At 36.7% G+C, this 18,417-nt stretch overlaps 1 protein-coding gene across 1 annotated transcript in view; it reads left to right on the top strand.

Moving 5' to 3' along the window:
- LOC139733268 (scavenger receptor cysteine-rich domain-containing protein DMBT1-like) overlaps nt 1-7,620 on the top strand; it is an 83,472-nt gene extending 75,852 nt beyond the window's left edge. The window contains exons 20-24 of the mRNA XM_071644106.1: nt 1,824-2,153; nt 2,669-2,860; nt 4,423-4,449; nt 5,305-5,586; nt 7,481-7,620. Coding sequence (XP_071500207.1) covers nt 1,824-2,153; nt 2,669-2,860; nt 4,423-4,449; nt 5,305-5,586; nt 7,481-7,620 — 971 coding nt within the window. The remainder of the gene's footprint in view (nt 1-1,823; nt 2,154-2,668; nt 2,861-4,422; nt 4,450-5,304; nt 5,587-7,480) is intronic.
- The last annotated feature ends 10,797 nt before the right edge of the window (nt 7,621-18,417 follow it).

An 18,417-nucleotide genomic window follows, 5' to 3' on the forward strand; every position in this document is an offset into this window, starting at 1 on the left:
TCTGGGAGAGAACATGTCTTAGGTGTTAAAGAGCGACAAATAGTTAATTTGAATAATGTAACAAGTTGAAATTTTCACAAAGCTAACCGAACCTAACGTGTCATAAGAGTTTAAGCTTTTTATGTTTTTTACGGTGACGTCTTTAACCTTTCACCTAATATCTTAAGCAGCAAACCATTTTGTAATAAAAAAGAATAACTTACTTGTATTATCTGAAACCAGCTTGTTGACATATTAGATCAAGACGTAATATGCCAAGTATTTGCTTCAACTTGAGCTGAGATGGCTTGGTACTGGATTTATCGGTACGTCTAGCTCGTCTTTTCGAGTTACACTCTAGCATAGGACGGAAATAAAATGTAGAATGTGAGTTAACGGACAGCCTAAGGACGTAGGGTGGTCGTTCAAAAATTTAACGGTTCCCGAAATTGAGAGTTATTATCATAAGTAGCAGATTATTCCTTTCAATAATTCATATCAATACATGGAAGTGCAAATATGACCATGGAAGGATGTATTTTTGGCTGTTTTGCCCCTGATATGAAGGACGCAGTTTCTGCCCGTTAGCCAATACTTTACTATAGACCACAGTGTCAGGTGTAGAAATATGGAATCATTAAACTCATAAATCTCCACTATAGTAACGTGTCCTGCCAGCAAAGTTCGACAATATCTTCCTGTCTTGATGAAACGTCTTTGTAATATAGGCTACTGATGTAAGAATGCGATCGTTTTCACCGAGATAGCAAAGGAAAACGATTTAATGGTTCATAAAATTAAATGAAGTAGAATAAAGTATTCAATAACATTGACGAGGACGGAAATAAGTAAATGGGAGAGCAGTTCCTCGTGAAGTGTAATGCGTGTAAACATTGCATATCGTATTTGTTAAAGGCATCTGTTCATATACCTGAATGCTATCCTTCCAAAACAACTGCTAAACAACTGCACCTTATTGCTGGTTTTCAAACAACAAGATTATACAGCACTGAAGATATAATTTATTTTTCAGTAGGCATGGTAGAGACGAGAGCAGACCCTGCCCGTTGAACAGCGGCAATCCTATACTGCTGTAGGCACGCACTGCACGAAAGTCTGCGACGGTAAAACCGGTAAGCAAACAAGCCCTCCGCTGGATTTCGCCCAAAGTAATCTTCTACTGTTTTGTTTTATTTGGGTTTTCTTTCACTTTTTGTTTTGTTTTGTTTTGTTTTGTTATTTTTTTTTCGCTAGAATCATCAGTAAAAAAAGCCTAATCTCCTGAACAAGCACCCCACGGAATATCAATCTATCCAGAGGTATCAGTAAACGTCTTCTATTGTACATATTTTCTTCTTCGACTGTTTCTAGAAAAAAGTCGGCTTTTCATAATCAACATTCAGCAGTGATGTGCGATAAAATGATTTTTTTTTCATCCTTTTGTTCACTCTACTGCTTTCAAACGTACAGTTGTTAAAAGTCATGTTAAAAAAGGTAATTTAGAAATCCTCGATCGACGTATTAAAATGTATTGATTTCTTCATGTATTATTTTTCGTACTTTGAAGTTAGATATGAATTTCTTAGACCAATGCCGACAGTGTATTAATTGTATACAACTTTTAGATACCTACGTTGATTTGCCTTGCTGCTATTCTAGGTTTTCGAAAGTTAACGGAAGCTTTTGTGGGAAATATTTTAGGTGGATGATTGCTTTTTCTTCGTGATATCACGAATGACATGAAAATCTTCGACATTTATATACGCATGCTTTACGTTCTCCCCGATGAAAGTATTTTATTTTGACTACTGTTTTTTTTTGTTTTTTTTTAATCTCATCTTCAGTGAGACTGGTAGGAGGAGCCGACGAGAAAGAAGGTCGAGTAGAGATAGAGTGCGATGGGATTTGGGGTACGGTGTATGACTCCTACTGGAGTATAGAAGAAGCTCATGTAGTTTGCAAACAGCTTGGCTATCAAAGGGCTTCAGCACACTACATCAACGCTCACTTCGGGCAGGGCTCGGGACCGATTTGGCAAACCTGGGGATTTAACTGTCCCACCGGGAATGAAAATTCTCTACTGGAGTGCTACAGACTTCCCTGGGGTTGTAACTGTCAAGGTTGTTCGACGCATTATCATAGCGATGATGCTGGTGTACGATGCGAAGGAGAAAGTAAGTGAATGAGAAATATTTTCAACTATTTCAGTATGTTATAATAACTCAGTAAGATTTCGGGAAACTTGACGGTTTGTCCATTCTAACAAGACAATGGTATCTATCAGTAATATCTTCATTGATATTTTACAGAAACAAGTATATCCAGGGATCTATTTCTTCTTAAAATCAGTATTACTACTCAAGGGATGGCAGCATTTTTATGACAGAAAGGTACAATCCCATAGTTTCATTCCAAAGTGTATTTTAATGCAATTTCAATATCAAGCAATTTTTAGGGCACATCAATTTTACTCCTAGGGATACATACATTTGTTGCTGAATCTTCTTCTCTGTGACTCATCCTTTCTATCGCAAACAGATGAGGCGTTACAATATAATAACATTAGTTTTTGTTTCTCCTTTTGCTCAAATCTCTGGACAAAGTTTGTCGGGAAACTCACATAATTATACGTGGAAATATTCGGATCTAAATCACAGAATGTTTCGTACCTTTCCACACTTCTTCCAAGAAAATGTAACCGCCATTGCGGAGCGGTATGCGGAAAGCCGACGCAAACTGGGCTTGGCGTACGGCTTTACGGAATCCGTCTATTACGACTTGAGGAGCAACCTCACGTTTTCATCTTCCTCAGTAAAAAACGGAGATGTTCTACAATGTCACGTGCTTGGCTTCGTGCAAACAGCCAGGCTAGAAGTGTCAGGTGAGTCAATTGTGTACCACATATTAGACGCCATCATTTTTTTCTCTTTTTTAACTGGTTGAGCATACGAATTCATTGTTTTGTGGATTTGATAAAACTTTGGAAACTTTGGAACTTTGGAAACAGGTAAAATACCAGATGTGGTCATTAAACTGATAACACGGGTGACCATATCCGCTTTTAAATTGATACTCAAGATGTTCCCAGTTCTTCACTCAATCATAATCAATATTTAACCCTTTCCGTGCAAAGGCAATTGGCCTTACATGGCAAGCTTTTTTATCAGCCTTCCGTAATCTTTCTTAAAACTTGACCTAGTCGTGGTAGTTGCAGATTAACACTCGTGTGTAGCAATCAGCCTCCGTCTAAAAGTAAGATCATGGTGACACTATAGGCAGGGCTCGACACTAACGGTGGCCCGGTGGCCCGGGGCCACCAAAAATGAAAGTCGGGCCATCAAATTTCAGAAAAGGGCAAATTTGGTGGCCCACCTCGGGCCACCAAAATTTTTTGAAAAGTGTGTAAATAAATTCGTAACTTTTTGCGCCGGAAATGCATAAATGCATGCAGTGAGTGTGCGACTTATTAAAAAAAAAAGGACTTTTATCAATGTTTTTTTTTTTTTTTTTCTGGCCACCAAATTTTTCTCTCGGGCCACCAAAAATGTGAAATTGATGATTTTGGTGGCCCCATCGGGCCACCGAAAAATAAAGTTAGTGTCGAGCCCTGCTATAGGGATTAGGAAGAGTAAGTGACCTTTAACCTTTGGCAATTAATTTCAAGACATCTAGTCGAAACGGAGAAGAAAGCACTCCGGCGTACATGGGTGTAGTGAAAAATTGCAGCAATGGTTAAAGGTAACACTCTACGCCGCTGCCGCTGTTGCCTGAGTATTCGATGCGGACGTTAATACGCATAGACCCGCACTCTTGCAATGTCAAATCACTTTATAAATGGGTTTAAAAATAAATATTATGTGACCTTCTACTATATCAACTGTCAAGAATATCCACTCTAAATCGGTGGAGAATCTACTCACCTTGAAAGGCGTGAAAGACAAAAAACATCCAACGTACCATTTTCCATTTAATGCATTTTGTCCTTACTAACGATAAACTGGTGAGAATTCAAAAATGCCGTTACATCAAAAATGTTATAATAAGCTTTTCTATTTCATTTTGCCCTTTCTTCCTGAAAATATTTCGTTTGAATGAAGGGTACTAATAAAAGCCTCTTATGCTTTTCTGTAACTACATAATATTTTAGTTTTGAAGTTATGGAACTATTTCGATGGTTTTCAAACTCAGATAAATATTGTTTTTATAAGATACAAACGACACGCTCATAACGGGGCTGGCACGAAAGTTATCAAGTTAGAGGAAAAAAAGACAATAACCACACCATGGTTAAAGTGGTGTTGTTTTTTCCCCTTTTTTTTCTAATACATGTAGCGTGAATCGTACCCAACAACACTTCAATATTTTCACCCTCTTCTCACGCTGGCTAGAATCTGACTAATATTATTATTGCCTCTCTTTATTCCATATCCGGACTTCAAACAGGGTCTGGAGGTGGTTCGTGTGATGGAGGTAATTGTAATATTTCTTGTGTAAAAGTTTTCTGGCATAACGTCACTCAGCCTCAATGGCAGAATAGAATTCCTGACCGTTGTTGTTTCTGACACTGTTTTTTATAAAGACTCCAAGGAATTCTGTAGTGGAACGTTATGAATTATGAAAAGAAATGAATATTATTAAATCCCTGATACTATCCCGAAGTCATAGAAATCCCTCAACTCGATTCTTTAATAGAGGGAAATATATATTGTATTTCACTCAATCACATTACATTTTAGAGCATCAGTCAAGAATAAAGTTCTAAAATCGCCAATATTATTCATGTTTCTATACTCTCGTTTTTTTTTATCATAGTCAACTTTCTCTTGGATGCCTCATACTATATGACCAATGTCTCGTAATTTTCAGACAAGCAACGTTCCAGCAACGTAGTTCGTCATGTTTTTCATGGGGAATACAATTTGTTGTTATTTTTGTGTACTATATGAATTCTGCGATATTGTTCAGTAATCAATATATTTTTCTTTAAATTGCCCAACATCGAATATTATTGGGATTTCCTTTTATCAGGATCACGTAGGTGACGACACTTTTTGTATTACCTAATATCTTGTAATAAGTTCATACCAAGAGATATCTGATAACAATTCTACTTGCTATGAAGTTCATAATAACAATTTGGGGCCTAATTATTTTGAATAAAATCAAACATTTCTGTTTTAGAAGTAAGAAATATACTATGAGCACGTTTTTTTTTTTGTTGCTTTTTTTTTATAGTAATATATACCAAGCTTCGCTTGATTTAAAACAGAATTGTGAAAACTTGCTAAATTATTTTGCACAATGATCCACTTTTTTGTCTCGTAGATGGCGCTCAACCCAATGCAGGCATCTTGTCTATTGAGACTACGGAGATCAGAGGCGAGGATAATGTTGTGAGTCTTTTCATCGTGTGTCATGTAAACGTCACCGCCCAACCGTCTCCTTCAATTCACACGTATACCATCTCTGCTGACAACATCAACATTTCGTCATCAAGCTCCGCCTCCACCCTCTTTGCGCCACGCCCAAATAAATGCATCGATATCACGTGTTCAGGATCGAACGGACATGGCGCCACATCGGCGCGGCTGGAACATTGTCCAAAAGGTAAATTTAACACAGATTCGCCCTCAGTAACAATCTATTATGAAAAGAAAATATGAAAACGAATAAAGAAATAGATAAATGCTTACAATTATGTTAACAATTGATAAATACCTAGTTTGTTTTTTGCAATATTTCGAAAAATTTCTCCTCTGTATTTTAAGTCTTGTCTAATGCAAGAATATTCGCTTATGCAAACTGACATGTTTTTCCTTACGTACAATATCTGCTGTAATTCAGTCCCTTTACCGAGATAATAAAACAATGCTAGCGCGATGAACGAAAAAAAAATCCTATCCGTGATTACATAATATTATCAGTCGACGTAATTAGTTTGTATTGTCATTTTATCACGCTAGATCGACCTGCTCCAGGTATCATTTCAATCGATTACCAAACCCTGGAGTTGGAGGACGAAGCAATTCTCAACATCACGTGTCACGTGCATCCAGCCGACCAGCCTTTCCCGCCAATCCACACATTTACGATCACAGCTGACGATCACGTGATATCGTCTGACGCACCTTCAGCGACCTTTGAACTCTCCTCTGCGACATGTATCACTGTTTCCTGTATGGGTTCAAACGACTTTGGAGAAACTTTCAAAAGTGATGATTATTGTCCTCCAGATTCAGGTTCGTCTTTATGTCTGTTAGTCTGTTTGTTTGTTTTTTGTTTATTTGCTTTTTGATCGGATTTTTCGTTTATAACTGAAATGGGATAAACAAAATTCGATCACTTGTCACACAAGTATATGGACGTATGATATTACTTTTGTTATTATTTGTCATGTTATAGTCATTATAGTCTTATCTTTATCGTTGTTTTTATTCTATTGTTATCAAATACATAGTTCTGAAAATCGAATAATACCCTGTTGGCAACTTTGTGCAACATTCCTTCAGTGACTAACGATGTGAAACGACGTATCATAGCTGCTTGGGCATTTGGCAAGCTGAAAAGTACTAACTATAGACCAACCAAATTATCCCCAGACTAATCAAAGTGAGAATCTACAAAGCAATCATCCTTGCCATTGCCATCTACGGTGCTGTCTTGGACGCTACGCCAACGTGACCAATGTCAATCAGACACCTTCGAAATGAGATTCTTGGTGTGAGGCTCATTGACATGATAAGGAATGAGGAAATTAGGTAGAGGCTTCATCTTACCAACACCATCTGTGATGAAGTAACCAAAATGAGCCTGAAATGGTTTGGGCATGTAGTTCGTATGCCCTCACATAGGATCCCATTCCAAGCCTTCAAGAATGACTTTCTCGAAATAAAAGGAAAGAAAGAAAAAACCACCAGGACGTCCTCCGGCCCGCTTGAGAGACCAAATCGAAAGAGACTTGGGGATTCCCCTAATACAGGCTGACCATCAAGCCTAGGGAAGACCAAACTGGAGAAAAATCACTCGAAGGAGAGCAGAAGGACATACAATAAGTACTGTCCTAAGCTATTAAGTCAAGTCAAGTCAGTAGGCTCATTTGCTTCATTCTCACTGGAATCTATTCTTTTCCTTCCTTTTTCTTTTACCTCCGGGTCAAGTGTGGTATAGTGGATGGCATATCTTGCCAAAACATGTGAACCCATGCACGACCTGGGCAAAATTCCATCTCAAGATTTGAAAATGATAGCGAGAATAGTCTCAAGTTTGTAACGCGTTTTCCGGTTAGCATGTCTGTCCATTGTAATTATCACCACGTAAATGGCCATCATTTTTGTTTTTTGCTTGTTTTGTGTCGTTTTTGTCGTTCTTTCCCTATCAGGGTACGTTGGACATATTTGCGAAATATCTTGTCAAGACATGACAAGAAGCTACACACCCATCCCTCTATTTTATACTGCGACGTACAAAATAATGATCGCACAGATTTCTGCTTTCCAAACAGTGGGCCCCACGGCCGGTCCTCGTCTGGGCGCATTGCAGCGGTCGTCGACCACGTACTCGCTCCTCATCGTCATATTCGTTCTCTCAGTCGCCACCTGCGCCATTGTCCTCATGAAGAGAAGGGAGACAGCCACGTATTGATTTGAGCCTAAGGTATTCACTAAGACCTTGTTATCGAATTATTTCAATGCATTATTCAGTTGATGATAGGCACACTCCAATTGATCATTTAATTATGTGCGTGTGTTGGCGAAGACTTATATGTGTATGGTTTTCAGGACAAAGCATCATCCCACAGCCCAGTCGCTGTATCTTCTCCGCACGGCGTCTGGTTGGGGCTAACCACGACCGTGGTCATGCTACGTTTATACGCTGTTCCCTATTGGCGGCCGCTGCAGCAATCATGTTCCAAACCACCATTGCTAAAAAGCGAATGGAGGTGGTGTATCAGGCTTGTTATGAAATAGTCCACAATGAAGAATGAAACAACCTTCCTAATGCCTCGTGGCGTTCTTGTCACAATCAAAGATTTCCATTTTCACGGACAATTTAAGTTATCGTCAAAATATGAGCAGAAAAAATACGATGTTCCTTGAAAGGTACAGTCATATACATGTATGTCTATAACGGACAGCCAAGGGAGACGGAAAGAGTGGCCGTTATACACAGGTGGCCTTTGTAGTCAGGTTGTTACTGTAGACAGGTGGCCGCTAAGACAGATTTGACTGGGTCTACAATGACATTACATTCTCTGAAAGAGACTGGTAGAAAGTGAAATGAAAGAAAAGAAATATATCTTCTTTGCTGAACCCAATCTAGTGTACAGCCGAGAATGTGCAGTCATATCTTATTATTTGGGATACTCAATGTGATTATTACCAAAATGGATTTATAATAGGATTGTGATTCTGCAACAATCTTCTCTTTTCATCTCCTGGTTGGTGATTTCACATGTTCTGATGATTCTTAATGTTGTTATTCCACTGCAGGTGTGCCACAACTGATGACATCATTAATGTATAAACAGACGTACTTGAGTTCACTGACCTAGATAAACTCAAGTATTGAGCTTTTACTGTACAGCTGCACACTTGTCACTATCGCGGGAAATGAGTAATGTAACCACCGTTAGAGGGCGCTTGACAGAACTTTATCCTCGTTGCATTGTTTTTGTACTTTCTGGAATGTAGACCTATACTTTGGCTGAGCTATACGTGGCGATTAAGTCCAAATTCAATATAACAATGAGTTCCATTAGAAATCACCATGTAAGAATGATAACATTGGACTATTTACCATTGCTATAACATTTTTAGTTAGCCATCTAGCAATGTTATTGTGGTTCTTATGTGTTCCTCTTCACGTATGCGTAATATCGACTGCGAAAGTATATTCATAACATAGCAGTGTTATCTTTCTAGGCAATTGAGTGTATGAATATAAGAACGACCCAAGTCCATGGAAGATCATTTCGAGTAAACTAAAAAAAAACTTCATATCTTTTTTATTTGTCCAATAATATTCTATTTAACTGTGATCGGAAGGCAACATTGTATATACAAATTAGAACATATATTATTATGACAATTAACATTTACATTAATTGTGGAGAGGCCATTTTGTGTGGTGGACTTGGGTCGTTCTTTGATTCATATACATGATATTCTGCTATAGAGATGGGAGAAGGATGAGAGAGGGCGCTATTATATGAATGTAAGAATGACCCAAGTCCTTCATTCTTACATTAATATAAGATTTAACTCATTCATTTCAGGCACTTCCGGGGGTAATTAGGATTTATCATTTACACACAAGATGAGTCCATGCATAAGCTACAATTTCCCATGTCAAACTAAATTTGGCCAAAAATTGGACTTGGGTCGTTCTTATATTCATATACTCAATTATTTGATCCTGATGATCCTAATGTTTGGGAAAAAATAATATCTGTACACGCTACCATTAGGCTAAGACGTTAACAGGAATTATATTATTCCATAAATGTAGATGAAGTATTGTATGGTATATCTTGTCGAGTATAATATTCCAACAACAATGTCAGGAAGTGTCCAAAATCCAGCTACAGACTTTAACCTTTTCTCTGCCAGGGACCTTGTAAAGTGTGTACAATGCTATGGGGTTTTCTGTGTCAAACAGCACTCAAAGCACACAAAGGGTTAAGAGTGGTTAAATTGATTGATCCTTTCAACTCGGCCTCGAATATTTTTCATTCCATATCGAAACAGATCAGCCCTCTTACTTTTTTTTCTTATTTGTTTATCTTCAAGTACTATTCAAATATATCCTTTAAAACATTTTGGTTAATTGTAATATTCATTATCATTATCAGCTATATTATTGATTAATAAAGACTGTATTAGCTGTATCAGGGAGGTGTGAGACACACCTCCCTGGCTGTATAAAGACTGATGATTTTGATGCGTGGTAATTTTGTATATGACGTCATCTTAGTTGGCAAGGTCTATGAACATTGTCAGAATTTGAAGTGTAGTAAAGTCATTCTTTTTTTTTGTTCACTTGTCAGACATGAATATATTCGAATTCATGCTTGCTTTAAGAATGATAGTAAAGGCCAAACTGGTTTGACTGCAGAGGGTGGCTGCAGACCACAATCGTGTGTTTTTATGTTAGAGTGCAGTGAGACGTTTGGTCGCTGATATCGAGAAACGTAACTTCACCAATAGCACCGATTCAATCTCCGGCAGAAAAAAAAAAAAGGAATTTAAGACACAAAGAACTTGAAAGGGGTGACAGGAAAGAGAAAGAGAGAGGGGGAGATAGAAAAAAAAGGAAGAAGAAGAAGAAGAAGAAGAAGAAGAAGAAGAGGGAGAGAGGGTAAGAGATCTGTTGAAGACTTCGTTTACTTTTGTAAACTTTTTTATCTCCCTGAGCTCTGAATCAATGACTCTGCCAGATATCAGCAGAATCATCACATTTCAAACTTAAAAAAAAAGAATGACATGATGAATAAACATCTTAAAGGGTGTGTACAGTTCTGGTCGAGGTGAAGATTTAGCTTTTAACGTTTTGTGAGATATTCAGAAACCACTCTATGAGATGTCAAAGAGCATGCAGTTCTAAGGGCTATCAAAAGTTTATTCGATGAAAATCGGTTTTGAAATGGCTGAGATATCCAAAAACAAGGTGAAACAAAGAGATACTAATAAAGTTGGGGCATGTTGCCTTTTATTATTAGCACTTTTTTTGGATATCTCAGCCATTTGAAAACCAATTTTCATCAAATAAACGTCGAATCCTTCTTAAAATTACATGCTCTTTCACATTTCATAAGAGGCTTTTCATTATCTCACTTAGGAATGTTCAAAACATGAATCCCTACCTCAACCAGTACTGTACAGTCCTTTTAAATGCTTTCACTCGTTTAACTCTTTGTAATATATCTTATTACACACTCAAAATGTTACTTTTAGCACTCGAGTTATTGAACTACCATATCAGCATTGGGAATTAAACGTTTTGAATGTAAGATGTATAGAAGGTTTTCAGAAGTGACAACATATAAAAATGTTGAATTACAAAAAAAAAAAAATCTTGTTTACGGTATGATAACTAGAAATAAGTAAAATCAAATAAAAAAAGTGAGTGTGAATGTTTGTGCGCGTGTGCATACGTGTATGTGTGTTTATGTGTTCCTTTAAGGTAAATGGCATCCGACAAAACACTTATAGTTATCACCTGTACTCTGCTCTGATTTGTCATCTGGGTCAATATGACAAAAATAATACCACATCTGTTTTACATATACTGTTGGTTTTTTTATGTTGGATTTTCTTACTATTGTGTATATGAGTCTAGCTCTTATCAAAGATGGACAATACTGGAAAACCTGAAACGGCAAAACATTTCTCAAAATCATAACTTTAGAAACAAACTGAATTGTTAAAAATGTTTACATACTGGAGAGCTTGAGAGGAGAAATTGCATTCTACAGCATGTATTCCTTGTCATTGTTAACATTTTCACGAAGAATGTTTACTAAATAATGATTATAAAGGTTAAACTAACATTTTCCTTTCATCTTAGAATTCACACTGAATGCTTTTGACAAAATGTTTTTATGTGCATTACATAACCCTTTTGAATATTTTCGTAGAAAGTTTTTGATTGGCTAATGTCAGCAATTATCGCCTACTTGGCGAAACTGTGTCTTGTTTCAAGCGATGTTACTTATGTTTTACTTGTACTCATCACTTATTATGTTTCCGCATTATCTGTTCCTTATTCTAATATGTGTGAATTTAGTCCCATTTTCTAATAATTCTTATGTATAAGTTAGACGGAAATAAATGGAAAACAATGAGAAAAAGTCTACAATAATCTTCCGCAGAAGTTTTAAAAAAGTGATTTAATTGACCTTTTCGTCGCCCAAGTAAAAGCTTTAACTAGTTTTTGTAATATAAACTACAGGTAAGAAGCTCTCACACGTCCGCACACAATAATGCAAAACACACGCACACACGCCCGCGTGGATAGACCTTTAGATTTTCAACTTAGGAATCAACTTTCCAAATAGGACCTACTGAAGATCAATACCATTAATGAATTGTCTTATTCCGTAGCAAAAGAGCAGAATAATTACGGAAGGTGGCTTTCGGTCTGGTCACAGCCGAATAATAATACAATAGTGCCTTCCAGAAACTGTGGTCAATACTGAATACTTTGTTAGATGTTTTGTTTTTTATACTATAAATTAAAAGGTATCTACTTCTTAATATATCGTAGATATTTTTTCCATCATTTTTTTTTTTGTCTGCTTGAAGAGTGACCATCTGCACCAAAAAGTAAAGTAATATCATTATATGTATTGGGAGGTATTGTGAACATTGAGGAAGCAGAATTTCAGAAATATATTGGTAAGAACTTTATTAATCTTGTGTGTTTTTTTTTCATTTTAAGATTTTCACATGACTTATCGTTTTTTTTAATGTATCGTAAGCGAGAAACTTTGAAAGATCCTAACACTAGTATTGTCTTCCCTAAATATTTGGTGATTTGAAAACGTTTTGTCTCTGACCTGTCTGCCTAACCTTCGTGAGATTATGCGACAACAGAATGTGACATTAAAGAACGCCATCTACGGTCTCTCTCTCTCTCTCTCTCTCTCTCTCTCTCACAATCACACACACACACACACATACACACACACACACACACACACACACACACACACACACTCTCTCTCTCTCTCTCTCCTTTGACAACATTTTTGACGTAGGCATCAACTCTCCACCTTATAGTATGCAAATTATCCTTGTCGTGTTGAGCTTAATTTTTGTACAAGGCCAGGCCCGTAGGACTGTGTGTGTGTGTGACTTTGAAAGGATTGTGTGTCTTAAGCGCAACAAAATTAAGCCATAGTCGTAATTGCATGTTGTCTACAAGAGATTTTCATCTCTCTCTCTCTCTCTCTCTCTCTCTCGCTCACTATGTAGATATATAGATATATAATTACATATAAACATGGATATATTCATTACATGAATATAAATTATGACATTCTATGTTTAAAGGGCCTGTACAGTTCTGGTTGAGGTGAGGATTCATGTTTTGAACATTCCTAAGTGAGATAATGAGAAACCTCTTGTGAAATATGAAAGAGCATGTAATTTTAAGAAGGATTCAACGTTTATTTGAAAAAAAAAAAATTGGTTTTCAAATGACTGAGATATCCAAAAAAGTGATAATAATAAAAGGCAACAGGCCATGTCTTTTATTAGGATCTCTCTGTTTCACCTTGTTTTTGAATATCTTAGCCATTTCAAAACCGATTTTCATCAAATAAACTCTTGATCTATACCCTTTAGAATTGCATGCTCTTTGACATCTGATAGAATGGTTTCTGAATATCTCGCAAAACGTTGAATGCTAAATCTTCACCTCAACCAAAACTGAACTCTTTTCCCTTTAAAACTTCTTGACTATAATATTCGCCTCCAGAAGTAACGTCTTATGTAACAAGAAGTTTAGAAACTATTTTCCAATACCCCAACACCATAATCCTCCCTTGCATTATCATACTTCAACTGTGATTTTCGTACACACGACTCATTGCAGACCTGTCTCTTGTGCTTTCATATTTTGGTATGATTAATGAATATAATAAGGGTAGTTTTACAAGAGGTTTGCTAACAGTATCAGCTGGAGTGATCGAAACTGTTAGAAAGACAAACAGGAACACGACTCACGATGCCACAGCCAAAGTTGTGTTGATTTGACATTTGACTCTAATTTCCGGCTATGTGATATATGACAACAGCGTCTTCGGGGAAGATGATACTGACTATACGTATTGGTCTGTACATTCATAAATACATTTTACTTCCTGATTCAATAATTTGTTTAAATCAAGATTAGACTCAATAATTTTCTGCCAAAGCTGTTATAAATGGTACTGAGATGATTTATACACAGACAAGACCATGTAAACATTGTACAAAACACAATCATTTAAAGAATATGAAGTTCCATTTTATATAAATCGTTAAGTCGACTTAACATGTTTATGGCATTTTGAGAACAACAACAAAAAAGAATATTTCAAGATTAATCAACGTTAATAATTCTTTTATTCTTATTGTTTTTAATGCATACATTTGATTCTTTCCAAGTTGATGAGATTTAAAATTTGAGGGCTATGACAATATATGTCTTTCATAATGATGATGATATAATTCATTATTAACAGATATATCATGATAATTATTAAAAGATCAAATATTATTGAATCATATATATTACATGAAGGCACACACACACAAACATACATGTATACCAACACGCGTTAATATCAAATGAGAAGAATTACCTCAAAACGTATTTTTAACGATACATGAGAAAATATATATCAGAAGAATAACTATACACTTAGTGATGACTTGGGTAAATCTATGTTTCGTATCACTGAAAGCTGGTAAGATATTCTTGTAACGTTTGTCATCCTTGAATTGAATAATTGCGTGGAAGATGGAAAGAATGTTATTTGGTCAGTACTTCAAAACAAAGTGAAACAGAGTCAGAGTTTAAAGGTGTAGGGTCATTTGTACATGATTGAACAATGAGGACGTTAATAAAGATATCTGAAGATCCTGGTCCAGTGTTGACTGGTATGAATACATTGTCATCTTTAACGTTTAAATACACAGCATCACTTAAGACTATAAATCAGCGAGGAATTCTACAGAACGAGGGGAAAAAAAAGAAACTGTTCGCTGTTAAAATTCTATCTTTGCTTTCCAAGACGTTACATTTCTTTTACATGTATAAGCAATCTATTGTACTGACTTAATGATAAAACATTATACTTTCAAGTATACTAACATAATAATCGATATGCATACTGTCTTTTCTTTTACATGGTAATGTTTTTAGCTCAGAGACAATAAAGATATCAAAGAGGTTGAAAATAATAAGAATACATAAAATAAAACATGTTCCAAAGTTTTCAGGGATATTCTATGATGAGTATTACGATACGTCATTTTGCATGTCATTGAAAACAAGTATATTTCATGGCAGCGCATTTCCTCAGAGCCGATTTCTACAATCATTGGCAAGCAAATAGATCAGTTGAACTCCATGGTGACGTAAGAGCGTTGCTCGTCTGTGTCAATGCGCAAGAAGTAAATAGGGCGTAAGATAAACACACAGAAACAACATCGAGCGAGCGAGAATTAAGTAAAATATTCCGGATAATTGCTAAACCAGTAAATTCAACCGGGATTTCACAAAGTGTTTAAGATTATGAAGAAAATCCGTCACACCCGAAATAAATGACAGTTACAAACTGCGCGGAATAATATTGTGAACAGAACGTTTCTCTCGTATCAGGTGACGAATGCCTCAAGTGATAGTAACACGTAGTTCTTGTGTTTACAGTAGGCTACAAGGAAGTTTCATGTCATTTCGGACATCGACCATTTTGCTGCACATTAGTTTGTCGAGAACCTGATTACCACCGTCTCCATTTAGGCATTCATCGGAATTCTTCGGGGTCTCTCCTTTCTTATTATGTAATATTGCTCTGTGCCATATTTCCTATTTTACGTCTAAAAGCACAAGATTTCAGTTTAGTTGTAGAAGGAAGTGACCACACCCCTGTGTGAAAGACACTGGTCAGTGCTACATCGTGTACATTACATGCATATTTTGCAAAAAATATTCGCTATTGTATAACATGAATATGATACATGTACAGATATATATACACTCCGTAACAAAAATAAGACATATACATGAATTGGGAAAAGAGGACTTTTCATTTAATGTTAGTGTGTGGATTCAAGTATACTACGATTACCTTTGGCCGTTATGAATTATCAGTCTTTATTTCTTTCTTCTCATCAGATTTCTACAAGAGAGCTGAGAGTAACGATGGTGGTTGATGGTCGACTTTTGCTACTCGTTAGCATCCTTCCCATCGTCATACAACATACTGGTAAGCATTTTTCTGATTGAAACATAGAGAAGTCATCTTTGTTACCTGAAAACATGTGTATATAATAGTAGCATTTTAACACATTTTCAATAACTATGTTCTTTCTGCCTTGTAGAGGCCCTCCTAATACTTAATGTCGTCATTTGTACAAAAATACTCTTTAAATGCAGTATGTACAGATTCAGTTGAATGCCATTTTGTTTTCTTACTTTAGGTGTCACTGGGAGGCAAAGATGTGGTTTTTATGCATTACTCGATGGGACTCTACTATTGGTGATGTATCATGATTATAATTCAACATAAAACAGACCATACACAGTCGTTTCAAATGGCATTGATTAAAGTTCAATGCTTGCCGTTTTACATCCCGTTTCTAACACGTGTTGTTTTGTACTGCGTAAAAACTAGTCTCATTGTCTTTTTGACTTTCTTTCCCTCTTTCTCCCTCTCCCGTGATTTCACTTTATAATCAGATGGCGTCCAAATGACACTCGATGTACCCAGCCCTCTCCCGGCTAACCAAGAGGTAACGGCTGTGTGTTCGGCAGAAGAAGTGTACGGTTCGTACGAGGTGGCTTGGTACTTGAATGGCGTCCAAATTCTGGATGGCTTTAATACAACAGCCACTGTGAACCGAGTTGATGCGCTATTCTGTAGGGAGTTTGGAAAGTTTTATCCTCAGCCCAGTCTAGATCCTTTCTTTGACCAAATGATAGTTTGAATTTCCAGAAACACGAAATAGAGCATTAGTGTGTCAATTTTCAAGGAGATTACCTGGAAATAAGAACACTTTGGTGTCCATTTTTTAGTCATTTTCTGCCCACCCGGACCGGCGATGTGTTCATGGAACAGCGCCAAAGTCTACTTCATTGTCCTTCGACAACGTGACATCAAATGACGTACATGACTTCTGAGAATCTGAGAGTCTGAAGGGAAAATATTGCTGTTAGAAGAGTACGAAGCGTGCTCTAATGTGTGAAAGAATGATACAACGAGACAAAGACACAGATAGACACCCACCCCCCCCCCACACACACACACACAAACACACATACTACATAATGTACAGGCTTGTATACATCTCAGGAGAACTTGATGCAATACTTTTATGGGTATAACGTTTTAATTCCCATTTTGAAAGCATGACAGTGAGGCAGGTGTTTTGCTTCAATTATGATAACACACATACCTTACATTCCATATATATAATAATATATGATAATAAGTCGAAACAACCGTAGGCATTAATAGATATAGTCCACTGCCTGGACTGTTTTGTGTGATTATTTACCGCGCGCACACATCGCTACAGCACGCGTATGCCCCACCGTACGCTCGTGTATTAATTTGCCGCGCACGCACGCATTTCGACCTCCAAAACAGTCCAATCTGGTTTGCCAAGTCTCCCCGAAATATTTCGGGGAGAGTTGCCCCCCCCCCCCTCCTCATTTATTTCGAGCATCCTGATTGGTCGATGAGATCGCGTCAATCATTTCCAGCAGGCAATTTGAGGGATCGAAAAAAAGTCGATCGTTGTTGTTGTTGTTATTTCATTTTTTGGCGTGTATCATTCATTTATGAATATTTACGCCTAATACCTATTAAATTTTATACAAATATCTTTTTAATTATCATCATTCAACACAAATTCATTTTTCCCCTGCATTATTGCTGCAATTGTGGAGATTCTATAAACAGAGTGTCACCCACCCATCTTTGGCCGTTGTTGTGTATTTTCTGGCCAGCCCGGTTCGTCGTGAGCAGGCTTCTCAGCTTGCGCATGCGCGCGTGCAAGCCTAGGCCCCTCCAATACCGGCCAAGACTAGGATGATGTCTGTCAATGTGAATGTCTCCTTTTCCGATTGAATCACTAGAACCAAGAAACAAAATATACATGGAATAATTTTGAAACCATTATACCATAAAATCAAAGCAGACATTATGGGCTTCTGGTGAGGTGCATAATTATTATCAGAATATACTTCTAACGTACATTTTTGTTTTACATACATACATAAACATACATGCACTTATATAAGATATATACGAATATATACGTAATGATATCTTCAACGATTTACTGTAAATAATTATAAAGAGGAGAATCTCTGTGTCCTTCTTACGAAAGCCACCAATGCTTTTTGGTTTAAATATTCTGATGAATTTAGAAGTCTCAAAATGTTCTCTACTTCCTTGCAATTTGTTTCAACTAACAGCATTGTTCTTTCTATTATAAATCTAGGGCATTCGATTAGAAAATGTTCCGTGGTTTCTGGTACTCCACATCTTTCACATAGCCCGGTATCATGCTTCTGCAATAAAAAAAGATTATGATTTAAGCCATTATAATCCATTCTTAATCAGTGCAAAATTGTCTCACTGTTTTTTGTTTTTTTGTGGTTTAATACACGTTTGAATGTCACTGATACATAATTTTGTATGTTTTTTTAGGGGAAGACAGT

Source organism: Diadema antillarum, unplaced genomic scaffold (assembly GCF_040938485.1).
Source record: "Diadema antillarum isolate AM-2024a unplaced genomic scaffold, OU_Dant_1.0 seq00000466_RagTag, whole genome shotgun sequence".
Lineage (NCBI taxonomy): Eukaryota > Metazoa > Echinodermata > Echinoidea > Diadematoida > Diadematidae > Diadema > Diadema antillarum.